Source organism: Sander vitreus, chromosome 2, assembly GCF_031162955.1.
Source record: "Sander vitreus isolate 19-12246 chromosome 2, sanVit1, whole genome shotgun sequence".
NCBI lineage: Eukaryota > Metazoa > Chordata > Actinopteri > Perciformes > Percidae > Sander > Sander vitreus.
This window is the reverse complement of record NC_135856.1, coordinates 9207781-9222799: the sequence shown is the minus strand read 5'-3', so window position 1 is coordinate 9222799 and position 15019 is coordinate 9207781. Positions and strand designations below refer to the sequence as shown.

The window sequence follows — 15019 nt, the reverse complement described above, 5'->3', positions numbered from 1 at the left end:
TATACTGATAGTGTGTGCTCTGCATTGTTGCCTAAATCTCTTTTAATATATTCTAACTATGCAGAAAAATGAACGACCTGCTGAAAACCAACAGCTTTTAATGCGCTTATTAAACCATTCAGTCTCTGAATTGGACTTAATTAATGCCAAGTGTATATTTGATCATACTGGAGGTTAAAGTGTGCAGTATTTTGTTCAGTCTGTTGTTTGTGTAATAACCCTTTAGATTATGATTAAAGTTGCCTAACAATTTTTTGCAGTTGCTTTTAAATACCGTATGAATGGTGTGGCCATTTCTTCAGTTAAAAATAGATTTTCTCTGATTTATCGCGTGAAACTGCTAATAACAATTAAAAAACTTGTTTAGATTCTCGCTCAGTTGCCTCGAAATGATTGTTTTCAAACTTGAAAATCGAGTGTCACAAAGATACGTCTCAGCCCGGTGTTTCATGTTAAATGTTTTTAAATCAGAATCAGAAGATTTATTGTCATTGTACAAATGAACAACAAATTTTTTAGCAGCAGTTCACCCAGTAACATAAAGACAAGAAATAAATAGTAAAACAACAATCATAAAATAGAAATAAATATACACACTAAAAGTACTAGTTATTGCACATGGTCCGTATGTGAAGGTGTGAGTGTGTGTGTGTGTGCGTGCGTGCGTGCGGGGAGGGTGCTAGTGAGTGTGTGTGTTCAGTGTGGTGATGGCTTGTGTAAAGAAGCTGTTCCTGAGTCTATTTGTCCTGGTCCTGATTGACCTGTAGCGCCTTCCAGAGGGCAGCAGGTCTAATAGGGGGTAGGTAGGATGGGAGCAGCCTTTGATGATTGCCTTAGCTCTGCTGAGGCAGCGGGATGAATGGATGAACGGTCCTTCAGGGAGGGGAGGGTGCAGACGATGATCCTCTGTGCGGTGTTGACCACTCTCTGGAGCTTCTTTGTTCATCAGTGTGTTTAATGTCCCATGAGGAGAGTCATGCAACTTTGTAAACGTTTTGCACTAGTTTCATGCAAATGTCAATCAAAATGCTAAAATCATGTCATGTGAGAGCCAGCTGATAACTGTTACCGACAGCTGATAGCCTGATAACAACAGAAATGGAGAACAGAAATGGCTACCGACATGTGACATGGATTTCTGTAATTCTGCATTTCAGTTTACATGTGTCTTAAAACAATACTCTCATGCCCATACAGGATGTACATTAAATTAGTTATTGTAATACTGTTACTGTAATAATTCCTCCTGCATGCTGGCAGAGAGGAGATCCGTTCCTAAAGATTTCAATATAAGTGATGGGGAACAAAATCTTCGGTCCTCATTCTGAAAAAAATGTCAGCTTATCCTTAAATGTGCTGAAACTTATCAGACGATATGAGGATATTTTTTGTAGTTGTATTATGATGCTTTCATTCATTAAATCATTCCTAATTTATACATTTAGCCTTAGTGGTGCAAGTTGTTTTACTGTTAACTTCTACTGGTTTATATGTAACCCTGACAGGTTTGTTCAACGCAATACAGTTCAACAGCACCACAAACTACATCCTCCAAAATGATCATACAGTTAAATCCACTTAAACTTAAACTGAACACTTTGTAACCAGTAGTGGAATGTAACTAAGTACATTTATTAAAGAACTACTTACTAAATACATTTTTGAGGTAGCCTACTTGTAGTTTACCTTAGTATACTTATACTCCACAACATTATGGAGGCAAATGTTGTACTTTTTACTCTACTACATTTATATGATAACTTTAGTAATACAAAATATAAAACAACTTATGGTGATCAAATTATAAAACATCATTAAGCTACCCAGCAGAATATTATGTAATAAAAAAGTCTTTTTTCTTTGAAAAAAAAAAATTAGCTCCACCTTTACTGGCTGCAACATTAAAGTGATGTACGCATTAATGCATCAATCATTATAATCTAATAACATAATAAACACTATTCTAAAATGGGCCGTTCTGTATAATGAGTAGCCTACTTCTACTTTTGGTACTTTAAGTAGATTATGATGCTTAGCTAGTACTTTTGTAATTTCACTTAAGTATGTTTTGAATGCAGGACTAATTTTAGCGGATGTAAAAAAGAAAAAGGCTTTACTTTGAAACTGGTGACCGGAAGTCTTCGTCATTGTATTTGACTTGACTCGAGACCTCAGCCTGGTTTTTCGTGAAGCGCCGCTTCAGTGTAGACCGGCACCGGCATGTCCCCGGTCCGGCGTCTGCCACATGGCTAAATATGGGTGTAGAGAGTTCAGTTTGCCGGTCAAATACGTGACACCGAAGCGCAAGCAGTTTTAGCCTGAAAGTTAGCTCACTAATGACTAGAAAGAGGAACACAAATCCCGGGGAAAAAAGGTACCTAACCGTGTGACTGCCGCCCGCAGGAAAGTTTCGCTTCTCCTTTAAGTTTTCTCTGATGCCTGTTCCTGAAAACGCCGCTTGTTTTCGTGACTGTTGTGAAGCGGAGAGGATACTCCTTGAAGTTGTAATTTAGTAGCCTGCAGCTTTCGCTTTGTGGTTGAAGACAACTGCGCAACAAGTATTTAACTATCGGCTGCTGTTGTTGTAGCGTCCCGTGTGAACAGCTGACTCACCGAGTGAAGGCCGGGTCACACCGGGACATATGTTTCATCCCCAAGTTCAGCCCCGATGAGTAGATCCTCCATGGGTTGACCGCTCACGGTCTGAAGATGATCGGGTCACCGGACCTGCTGGCCTTCACCGGCACTGAGGGGTTTAGGGAAGGAGAGGAGGACCAGCAGGAGGGTCTACCTGAAGAGCTCTCTGTCCCCCTTTCGCCTCCATCCAACCCCTGGACCACCTCAGCCCAGTTCCACAGAGACTTTATACTGGTGGCTGAATTTTCAGAGCAGGTGTGTGTTTTTAGTTTGGATAATAAGCTGTACCTGCTGTGATACTGGTCGGCTGTAGTGTTGGGAGTCATTCAAATTACTTACTCGTTTTATAGTTTTATGATGGAGGCTAGTTATGTTAGTTAACAGTGGAAATAAGATAAGATTTAGGTCTTTTATAGATCGGATATGTATTCCAATAGAATGAGGTGTGCAGTGTCATAGTTATGTAGTTATGTAACCTTCTAGGATTCAGTAATTATATTCACATTACTTATTTTGGCCAAACAACATTCACATATGTGAATTACTCTGTTTCATAAGTTATTTAATTACTTTTAACAAAGCTCTGAAATTCATAAAAAAATGAAGCTCGGAATATTGAATTATTTTACATATATTTTATTAACTTATATCTTTACTTTTGTTTGTTTTTAGATTGCTTGTTTGCATTTTCTTTTGCAGGTTTGCAATAGTGCAGCTCAGTTTGTATTCAGGAAGTCTCAGTGAGATTAAGATCGCTTATGAGGAAGAAGAAGACATACTTTAATAATGCCCAAGGGAAGGTTGTTGTTGCACATTACACACAGGCCCGAAAACCACACACATGCACAAACAGGACCTTATACGCACTAATGAAGAGATGTCAGAGTGCAAGAGTGGCCTGAGAACAAACCACATATACTCTTTAAAACAATAACAAAAATAATCAAAATATTAGCAGCTAAAACTTTAGGTATCTGGGAGGAATGAGTGTATCTAAGAAGGTAGGGCCATAGTACTGGAAACCAGTTCTTTCCCAGATCAGAATTGGTATTTAGGAACATTTAAACTGAAAGTGAAAGTACAGTAATGCTGATGTCTTCTAGATGTGAGTGACAACCAAACAAATCAAATAATGATGATAGATGATAGAATACTTTATTACTCCCAGTGTGAAATTATTGCACTACAACAGCCAAGTCACACATGAATCACACAACAAATTACTTTAAAGATTTTAACTAGAAACTGAACTAAAACTAAAAACTAGGACCAATCAGTCACTTTGAAAATACACAACAATAGTGCCTGGTACATGGTTAGTGCAAGTCTGTACATGGTTAGTGCAAGTATATATATATATATATATATATATATATATATATATATATTTTAGACTATGTTGTATATTTTTTGTTCAATCAATTAATCGTTTTAGACTAGCCTACATACAATTTTAGAAAACGTTCTTAGCATCCAAGGTGAAGTCTTTAAAACCCAAAGATTTTTAATACATTTACAATTATATGTTTCCAGGTGGGGCCCACGCCTGTGCTGACGATACCGGACGACCCCAGAGTCATCGGATCATTTGACCTCAACCACTTCTCTGTTCGCATCATGTCTGTGGACTACCAGGCGTCCGGCCCCAGCAATACTCCTCCTGCATCCCCCGGCCCCCGCCTCAACTTCAACGAGGACTCCAAAGTGGTCCTGGGAGATTCGGCGGAGGACGCGTTTGCATACGTTCACCACATGACCCTGTATGACCTGGAGGCTCGGGGCATGGTGCGTCCCTTCTGCATGGCGTACGTGTGTTCGGACCAGAAGAAGCTGATGGAGAACTTCTCTGAGCTGTCGACGTGCTTCTCTCAGGCCTCCGAAAGCCTCAAGACGGGAAACAGACAAGCATTTTCTATGGAGCTGCAGAGAAAATTACAGGAGCTTGCGTAAGATCAGGATGTACTTTGATGAAATTACCAACATACATGTGTTTATGTATTAGAGCCTGGCTGATACATCAGCAGCCACCCCTGACTACTTGGCCAATATTAGCTTATTACAGATATATCCATATTGGCCAATATGTTCTCAGTAAGAAACAAGGAAATTTCAGTACAGAAATGCCATAAACGTGTTTACATTGCTTATCTTTAAAAAAAAGAAGAAAAAAAATGATAATAATAATATTAGCCCATATATCATTATTGATATATGAGCCCCATCTCTGATATTGGCCTTGGTATTGGTTGGGCTCTACTACATATTTACAGCAGTAGTACACTAATACTAATACTAGTACACACACACGTACACACACACACGTACACACACACGTACACACACACGTACACGTGATTTCACTTATTTGGACAGATTAGACCTCTTCAAAGGACTGTGTTGGTGTGTAGTGTACAGACTCACTTGTGTACCTGTTTAAGACGGACAAATTAAAACTATCATTCTTAAGGTACAGTCAAATGACACCTTTTGCATGCATTTCCTGTTTTGGTGCAATCTACAGTACATCTGGCTAATTCTGCCGACTCAGGTCAGAGTTCACATTTGTTCTGGCTGGACTGTGCACTGTTTGGAAATGTAGAAATATTAGTTTTTAGCTTGTTTCATCACAATATTTAGTACATTATCACACTACCAGACTGTAAAATGGAGCTCTCATACACAGTAGGACGGAAACATAATGTGCCGGTACCTTTAGCAGAGGTCTAATTAGCAAGATTAAGTGAAAACACCTGTGCTATTTTGGGAGTATGTGAGGTCACCTGATTCCATGTACCAATTAGAATGATGAATGTGTAATTTGTCCCTCACAAACATGCAACAGAGCTCACAGGTGAGCGATGGTTATGTAAATCAAGTTTAGTCTACTCTGTACACACCCACATCGCTCTGAGCAGAAGTCTAGACAGCCACATTATGAATGCAATTCAGTTTAGTTCTGTTTTTACTACAATGGCTGTCTGTGTACCCGGACGTGATCCCACATGTGTAAACTCTGACGGCCAAAATGAATGACTCTGTGGACCCTTGTAGAAATGGGCAGGTGATAAAATGAACAGTCAGTCCCTTTCGACTAAAGGTAAATTGAGATTAAAGAGTAATTTAAGACCCCTTGAAAGTCTTGCCTGGCCTTCAGTGGTTTAACTTCTCACCTTGCTGCAGTGATGTACAGGTGTACGTGACATCACTGTTGGGTGTGGGTACAGGTGCAACTTTGAACCAGAGAAGGCAGTGAAACCCAGCTCTTCCGCCTGGTGTTAAGTTACTCTCTAAGTAACTGACTTAATGAACTCTCTGTGACTGTTTCAGGTACAGGCGCTTGACTCTGCTACAGGAGACAGAACTTCAGAGGCTGACAAATGGCTTCACAGAGGAGGGAGAAACCGCAGATGAGCTTGAAGCTGTAGAGCGTTCAATCTTAATTCATAGAGACCTCCTCCGCCAGGTCACTTCCTACCCAAACAGGAAGCTGAAACAGCCTGACTTCCTGCCTTACGACCCAGCCGAGTCACTCACTGATTCGACCGCATTACTGCCTCCCGAGCCCTGTCCCCGCCTCTCCACCTCCACCTCCTGCAGGTCTGAGTGCCGTCTGAAGCCTCTACACGAACTTTGCAATGCCTACTTCCTGTCACTGACCAAGGAGCAGCTCGCTGACACAGAGCGCCGCCTGCGTGGCGACAGGAGTGCGTTGCGGACTGCTGGTGTCACGCGGTCGTTGTCCAGGAGGCTCACGCTCATAAACTTCCTGTTCGAGCTGTGGAGCCCAGAGGACGGAGATGGTGAGGAGGAGAGAGAGAGCGCCGACGCGGAGCTGCAGAGGACGACAGGAAGTAAGGGCGTCCTGGAGATGTTTCAATCAGAACCAATGAGCCTGGAGTCCTTCTTCTCCTGCGTGGAGGAGATCCCCATCAAACTGGAGGCAGGAGAAGCTGGGACAGTGACCCCTGACCCCAGTGTTGCCCCGGAGATGACAGGAAGTATGAGCAGCAGCGACAGCATTGAAGTGCTCGGGACTGAGAAGTCTTATCGGACACAGCATGTCGTCGCTGGATCCGACAGCAGAGGTATGAAACAATCAGTTGATTATTAAAATTCAATGTAGAGCCTTTTCCCAACTCCTACATTAGGCCACTGAGGTGGGACCAGGGAAGAACTTGCTTGGACGCGTGTTCTGCGTGCCAATAATCAATGTCCACAATCTGTCTGCATTTCGGTGCTGTGACCCATTTATTTTCTTTTGCACACTAATCGAACAATGACACGCAAACCTGACACAGTGAAAAGCTGTCTGCTTTTCCCCCTAGCCAAACACATGTGTATCCCTGGCTGTTAATTACCTATATGCCTTCCCAAAGGCAATGCTCCACCCAGTGCTCAAACATAAAATTGCAGATGAATTAGCATAACCAACATGGTATCTATCTATAAATTGCAGGAACGTCTGTCTGTCTGTCTGTCTTGCGCATATCTCTCGAATCGTTAGTCTGTTGGATTTCAAACTTGACAGGTGTCTTGCTACGGGCATGAGTAAGGGCAGTGCCAAGTTTGACGTTGTTTGGATTAGAAATGCAAAAGATATTAAATATATCGGTAAAAGAAGCACACGTTTGCTTTTGCCGCTCTAGCCGCTGGCCACTCCCCCTCTCACACTGACTGAGCACAATGCAGGACCAGAGACAGAGAGGGTTGAAGAAAGCAGCGGAGCTTTGGCAGCTAAAACGTGACATACACCTCAGACCCACAAAAATGTGCAAAGTAACACTACTTTGGACTGTCTTTGACTTTGAACAAACAAACGACAAAAGACAATTCCCGAATTTAAGGACGCCTTTGACTCTTTTCCTGCTTCCAACATTAGCTACATGATTGCTGGATATACCAAACTTACTTTTCTTCACTTTCCTGGAGCACAGGCGGATAGCTGAAAGGAACAGCGCGACTGTTGTTGTGTGGAGTAAGGTTGGCGAAAAAAAGGCGCTACGCTTTTCCGTGTCTATTGTTTCGCTAAGAGGAAACTCAACAAAAAGCCATTTGCCAACACTAAATATCAAACAAAAGCCAGACACTATGTAGTATTAAGTTGCTGTGAGCTGTAGCCTAGAGGCACCACTTCTGTCCAGAGGCAGAACATAACGTAATCTCGGAGATTATTCCTTCACAGCGCTGTGCAATGCGAGAAAATCTCAGAGCTGAACCAGGCGGACACAGACTCACCCCGGGTTAATTAAGTCTACTGCTAACTAATAACATTACCGTCACCAAAATACCCCCGCAAATCAAATCCCCTACTTCACCGTTAACCGTCAAGACACTAAACCTGTATGGAAATGAACATCTCTGCTAAGTGTTAAATTCGTTAACGATCATATGACACAAGACAAAACCTCTCTCTCTATATATATATCTATATATATATATATATATATATATATATATATATATATATATATATATATATATATATATATACACACACACACACACACACACACACACACACACACACACACACACACACACACACACACACACAGGTTCTGGTGGTTGATGAAAGCAGATATGTGCTGATTAGCTCTCCTAACGGGCCGGGTGGGTAGTGCACTGCCATGAGTCCATGACGCTAATGTCTGATTACTCCACATTTTCATTGTGATATTTTGTGATTACATTCTGAATCGGCAACGTTCTCTGTCAGGTAAATCAGTAAGTCAGTAGTAGGGTATACAGGGGAGTTGCATAAGAAGTGGTTTGGGGTCCTTCTGTAAGTCATTTTGGGGTACAATTTGGTTTTGAAGAATTCTACAAGCAGCAATACCACAGGCCAAGCAATCGGTCCGTTCCTGACGGGCACATTTTACAACGGGCACTGCACTAGTATAAACAAAACAAAAATACTGGCTCCAACATTCAATATCTTTGTTTTTATTGGGCTGAAGGTGTCAATTTATGGATTTTTCACCTTAGGCTCTGGGATATGGTGTCGTTTTCTGCACATTTTACACACTAACAATTAATAAAAAAAAAAAATTAACATTTAAAATAATTAATTACATCCATTTTCTGACCTCTTTACACACAGGTGACAAAACAGAAATAGCGAAATCAACCATTAGAGCTGGTAATGTCAGTCTTTATTAGCTAAATGCAGCACAGTGCTGACACGATTAGTTGATTATTACATTGACAGAAAAAGCGTCCAACTACATTTTTGGTAATCAACTAATAATTTAAGTCATTTATCAAGCAGAAATGCTGAACATTTGCTGGTTCCAGCTTCTCGAATTTTACAAATTTAGTAAATTTATTGCTTTTGTACTTTGAAGACGTCTCTCTGGGACGTTGTGATGGGAGTTTTTAATCTCTTTTGACATTTTATGATTAGTGATTCAGTGATTAGTGATAATGATTAACTAATTGATAATAATAAAACATATTCCAGTATATTCCCCTCAGACATGCCTCTCTTTGACAACCAGACCAGCTGACACAGTTCACTCTCTTCAACAGAAACACCCGTTGGGATGACAGACACCTCTTGCAGGCGAGCCACAGTAGATTCAGGCGTCAGGCATGTGAGAGCGTACGCCAGACGAGCCAACAGTGAGGACAGCATCGAGGTACTGAGTACCACCGAGTCCATCTTTCCTGACGACCTCACCGCCATCACAGAGGAAGAAGCAGAGCACCAATTGCTGAGTAACGGCGTTGAGAATGGGAAGGCGATACTGACAGAGTGTGAATCTGACAATGCCCTCAAGGAGAGGAAGACATCGAATGCAACTACTTTAGTAAATCAGGATGAAAACAAAGAGCCTGTTCGGGAAGATGACAGCCTTGTTGACCGAGAAGAAACCTTAAAGCAAACTGTTAATGGTGAGATTAAAATCAAAGAGGAGCACATCGTTGAATGTTTGAAGAGCAGCCAAGTCCATGATGACAACCGTCCTGAGAAGACGTCCAAACTACTGCAAGGTAAAACATCTGCTACAATAATCATGTCTTAAGCCCCATTTAAACATTGTGTTATCTTCCCGTTGACCAGCAAACTTTCTGTTTTTCTGGGTCAAACTTTTAAATACAAACTTTTTTTTTCTCGTTTTTTTGTCACTTTTCAATGTTTTTGAAGCTTTTCCCGACATTTTTGTCACTTTTTTCAATGTTCTTTTATCGTTTTTTTTTTTTTTTTTTTCAAATGCTATAAAAATTTAAAAAGATTTAAAAAAAATCAATGAAAGTAGTGAACTGATCATTTATTTTACTTGTGAAGAGCATTGCAGGGAACCATCCAAGTTATTTTTTTTGTTGACAGTTTGGTTGAAAGAAACCCAAAGTTCTGATATAGAAGCTTTTTGAAAATGGGTCAAATTTGACCCGAGGACAACAGGAGGGTTAAGGCTACGTGCACACTTATTCGGCTAATTTAGAAAATCAGTTTACATGTGAAAACACCTTATGTCCACACTTTAATTTACATAGTGTTTTAAGAAAATATAAGGCCATTAAGACTTTTCCACTGGTCCACTCTGCTCCTGGTTTTTAAGTGTTCAGTTTTAAACAAGCAGAGGTAGAAGAAAGATTCAAATGTAATGTAATCATCCTAAGGTGTCGGTATGCTTTTTCAGAAGTGCTTGGCGGTTGAAGCTCAATAACAATATACACAGTAGTAAATTACGCATTACCTTTTTTTTTTATTACAGATACGTAATATGTCTGCAGTTATATTTTATCAAAGGTTAACTCAATTTATTACAACTTGAGACTATTTTTGTTATTTTTAGTTAAGATAAGCCTTTATTGTCTCCTATAGGAGAAATTTGTCTTGGGCATTCGAGAGAAACGAAATGGCGACACATTGCACATAAACACACAATAAACATACAGTTTACCTACATAGAAACATAATCATACATGATCTCATCCAATGCTTCAATGAACATCTAATAACCCCCCTCCCTCCCCCCCCCTTTCCTCACAATCACAGAAGAACAGAAGAGAACCCACAACACATCCTCCCCCTGTATTGCACTTAATTTTGATAATGATAGCACATTTCTCGTTAACTCATGCTGTGGTCAATAACTTCTGTATTGCACAATGCCCAATTGCATAATACCATATCAAATATAACATAGCATATATATATAGCACCAGTACCCTATCAGGCATTGCACATCCTACAACCATAATGGTAAGTACCACAAAGGGCTCACTTGTAAAAGAGATTGTAATCTCAATGTGATTCTTTTCCCTGGTAAAATTATTATTATTATTCTTTAGTAGTATTAGTCACACATACACTATATGTACAGCCAATACACACACACACATCTTATCTGTTATTATTCATTCATTTGATTGAAAGCAGCACAGATGAGACTTTATATCTGTTAAGCTTAAGCAGTTTGGTAACCTGTACCTTGCAGTTATAGTAGTTATGATACTCAGCAAATGAATAGCTAACATCTGGGAACACAAGTCTGGTGGTGCAGGTTGTTGTTGTTGATCGAGAGAAGTCTGTCAGTCAGTCTGTCTGCAAACTCGGATGGATGTTTACAACAGACAGTTGTAATGCTTGCATTGGTTTTCTCCTTCAAATAAGTTTGTTTAAAACCTGTCTGAGCCTCTGACTGCTCATGTTTCTTGCCCCCTTTGGACTTCTCTTTAGTTGGTGGTACAACGTTAATATTATTACTGATTGGAATGAGGGACACAACTACTAAAATAACTACTAGAAATATCCTCTAACATGTAATACAACTGTTTTGTTAGTTGAAGAAGCAGTGGAGTCAACGCCTCAGTGGTCTGAAGTCCGTCAGAAAGTCCAGCCGGTGCCTGAGCTTCATGTCCACTTGGCCCCTCCTGTTGTTGTGGCGGAGGCTGACCGCCGGTCACCGCCCTGCGGTCCTCTCCGGCTGCCAAGCGTCGACGAGGTGTCCGACTGCACCAGCTTCACCGGCTCCTCGGACCCGCCCTCTCCCACCCAAAATGTCCACAGCAACAGCCGCTCGAAACCGAGGAGGAGACGGAAGGCTGGACTCAGAGCCCTCAGGTTCCTCAAACAGAACTCCTTCTCCCAGCATGCCGTGTTTTGTCTCCTGAGCGGCCGGCCGCTGGTCGTCATCGGAGGAGACGAGAGTTTGGTCGCAAAACTGCTGGATGCTCTGAGTCTCTTCCTGCCTGCTCCTGGTCCTGATGGAAACGCTGTGATGCCGTGTTTGACCACGCCGCTCCAGCTGACCGACCTGCTCACCTGGAGACTGATAGGAATACACAGGTACAGTCACAGGCAACCGTTAGAAAACATTTTGTTATTTTATAATGTGTTCTCCCTCTCATCCCCTCATTACTATTTTTATGTTGAGATGCCCTGTCACCTTCAGAATCAGAATCAGTTTTATTGGCCAAGTATACTTACATACACGAGGAATTTGACTTTGGTAGGTGTTAACCTAACATCTCCACACTATCTGCTAGATGCCTGTCCCCTGAACACACTGTAAAAAAACGCGGTCTCTGTAGACAGCCCAGGCTCCACAAACGTAGCCTAAAAAACGCGTCCCATCACTTAGAGCACCTTTAAGATTGAACATTAGTGTGGGGAGCCTGCTCTGTATTTTCTCTGCACAAGAGGCGAGATCAACAGGCATAGTTCAAATGACTCTGTACGCAATTGGATAGTCCTTCAACCAATCAGACCAACGATCCGGGCGACGTGGCAGCAACATTGGCATCAACGGTTTGCTGCACTTTGGCGGCCGCTATGTTGAATATAAACAAGACGCTGCTTGGTCGCTTCTCTATCGTCATCGTGTTAAACCCGCCAATAGCGCGCCAGGTGGATAAGCCAGTTTGTGATTGGTTCCCGCAAATTTGTAAAGGAAGCAGGATAGATAAACGTATAGGTTTCCAGCCTGAGCTGCAGGGAAAAATCAAATCACCGGCAGATCGGGCTGGGTTTACCCAGTCTGTGTTAACTCTCTATATATTCAACAAATAGACATGTAGTAGTAGCATTAAAATGAGAAAAAATAATTGAACAAAATGAAATCTAGGGACATTTAGAATAGATAAAAATGTGCAATTAATTGCGAGTTAACTATGACATTAATGCGATTAAATATTTTAATCGTTTGACAGCACTAAAAAATACAAATATACAAATAAGACATAATATTAAGACACTGTTTGCCAACATGTTCACCATATCAGCTTTATAAGGCGATGTACATTATGTCAGTGTGGTGTTTACATCGTGTTGGCTGCCCCCAATGTATTATGTATTTAAATGTATTATTCTACCTAATTGTGCACAGCCCAAATGGAGCACAAAGTTGGACCCCTTTCCTACACTAAATGTCCCCATGTCCAATACTGTTGGTGCCTTTTAATGCATAATGCAGAAAAATATCTGTTTTGAGACAAATTTAAGAACGAACGAACATAAATGAACTCTGTTCTGTTACATTCTCTCCTTTTTTTCTTTTTGACCAGATCATCCTCCAGCTCCTCAGCCAGCATTCTTCACTCTCTGACTCGCTACAGTCGTTATTTGGCCCTGTTGGATCTGGACCAGAGGACGCTGCGCTGTCCGTCATACTCCGGCTCGCTCATCGGCAGACTGGCTGACCCTTACGCCCGCATTAGGAGAGGCATCACCTACCTGCTGCACCTGGAGAGCTGCCTGACTGCACTGGCCAACCAGGCTCTGCTGTACACATTTAATCCTGCTTTACAACGTCCAAACACTGCTGGAGGCGACGATGGCACAGAAGGAGCGGACTTCCTGGTCACACAAGGATTCTGTAGCAGTGAGTGCGATTTGAGAGTGATGCATTTCCTGTGTGACCTCATCAAACAGCGCCACACAGGGCGTGGACCACCGGTTTTAAGGTTCTCTTACAACTCAATGCACCTGCACAGAAATACATATGCAGCCTAAACACTGGATGAACAAAAACAATTGACTAGTCATAAAGATAGTGTGTAATATTACCTACAACCACCAACACTGGTTTCTCATTAGGGTTTCTGGTTTGTCATTATTTTTGACTGATGCAGACTGGTATCATCTATGTTGTCTATGTATATGTTTTTATTTGCAGTGTTAAATGTGTGTTTGCATGCTTTTTACTCCATGATGTATCTCTGGATTACTGGACACATGCACTAGGGCCTCACTGGCACCAAAGACTTTTACATGCTGGCAGCCTCAGCAGATGAAGTACTTTTTTATTGAAGTGTGTTACTGTTATAGGTATTACTGAATCACATGTAATTTAAGAGAATTGAGCCACATATGAACACTGTCCAAACAGGCTACTGGTCTGAGATGACTGTTAAACCAGCATGGTATTGTTACTTGTAGTTAGTGTTTCTCACTGATCCAGAACTCCACAGAATGGTAATTATTTACTTGTATAAACTTCATTAAATGTAACTAGGTCTGTTGCTCTGTCATTAACATTTAAATCAGTTTAGCTGCAGTATAGAATGGAGGGGGTGCCAATTCCCTAAAATGTCAAACTTCTCCTTGAAGTTTTCTGAGAAGAGGATCTTTTATCTCATTTTAAAAATCAACCTAGACTTTAAATTAGCTACACATTACGTTGTGTTCGGCTCATATTATACTTGCCATATTTGATAACGTTTTTTAACATCACAATCTGAGCTGCAGAAATTGCAGTTTTTTACATGTAAGATTTAAACATACGAGACAGAAATAAATCTCAAGGTCCACTTGCTAGCTTATTCCAGAACTTCCAACTGCATAACACGTTTTCATCAGGGTATGAAGTTTGTTCAGTTGTCATGGAGATGGCTCAGCTGTTGTGACAACTTCATGCCAAGTGAGTTAACTCCACTCATCTATAGCTATGACTCCACTGCTGAAGACATGAGATGCAGTTGAAAGCTCTGGAAAAAGAGAGTGTACCTTGAGTTGAGATTAGTTTAGTCAAATTTTAAAATGGATTCCTCAATGACCTGGCAGGAGCCAGTGGAATCAAACTAAACTGGAGTCATTGCAGCTAATGGCTGCTTCTAAGTCTGGCAGCAGAGTTTTGAAGAAGGTGGAAGCAGTTTATTGAAAACAACCTGAAAGAAGATTGATTGTTATAATGTAATTAATAGGTTCTATAATGTTCATTAATTAGACCTGGTGATTTGTTCACTCTAAATTGCAGCTGATGGCAGAGCAACAGCCTCCTTCTGTTTAACGCTGTACTTTTACGTTTGTTATTATTGATGCAAACATGAGCCGATTTTAGCGTGTGTATATTAACTCTGGAAATCATATTTTACACTGGGCTTCCAAATTAAACAACAAACAATTAACCCTAACCCTTCATTTTCCTTTTCTATA

General features: G+C 41.0%; 2 protein-coding genes across 2 annotated transcripts in view; both read left to right on the top strand.

Annotated features, from left to right (window-relative positions):
- The window catches only part of mief2 (mitochondrial elongation factor 2), an 11046-nt gene extending 10673 nt beyond the window's left edge, over positions 1-373 (top strand). The window contains exon 8 of the mRNA XM_078276335.1: positions 1-373. This exon is cut by the window's left edge and continues 954 nt beyond it. The gene's annotated coding sequence lies outside the window, so the exon portion shown is untranslated.
- Positions 374-2157: 1784 nt separating this feature from the next.
- smcr8b (Smith-Magenis syndrome chromosome region, candidate 8b) lies at positions 2158-14982 on the top strand. Its single transcript, XM_078276312.1, has 6 exons — positions 2158-2892; positions 4171-4583; positions 5965-6722; positions 9166-9630; positions 11428-11932; positions 13150-14982. Exons 1-6 carry the CDS (start codon positions 2710-2712, stop codon positions 13595-13597), a joined length of 2772 nt encoding a protein of 923 aa, XP_078132438.1. The 5' UTR covers positions 2158-2709; the 3' UTR covers positions 13598-14982.
- The last annotated feature ends 37 nt before the right edge of the window (positions 14983-15019 follow it).

What these genes read in the sequence shown, in the direction of transcription:
- smcr8b (XM_078276312.1), top strand. Translation starts at nt 2,710, where the DNA reads ATGATCGGGTCACCGGACCTGCTGGCCTTCACCGGCACTGAGGGGTTT. An exon ending in CGCTGGATCCGACAGCAGAG is followed by an intron (nt 6,723 to 9,165) that starts GTATGAAACAAT and finishes TCTCTTCAACAG; the next exon opens with AAACACCCGTTGGGATGACA. An exon ending in GACGTCCAAACTACTGCAAG is followed by an intron (nt 9,631 to 11,427) that starts GTAAAACATCTG and finishes CTGTTTTGTTAG; the next exon opens with TTGAAGAAGCAGTGGAGTCA.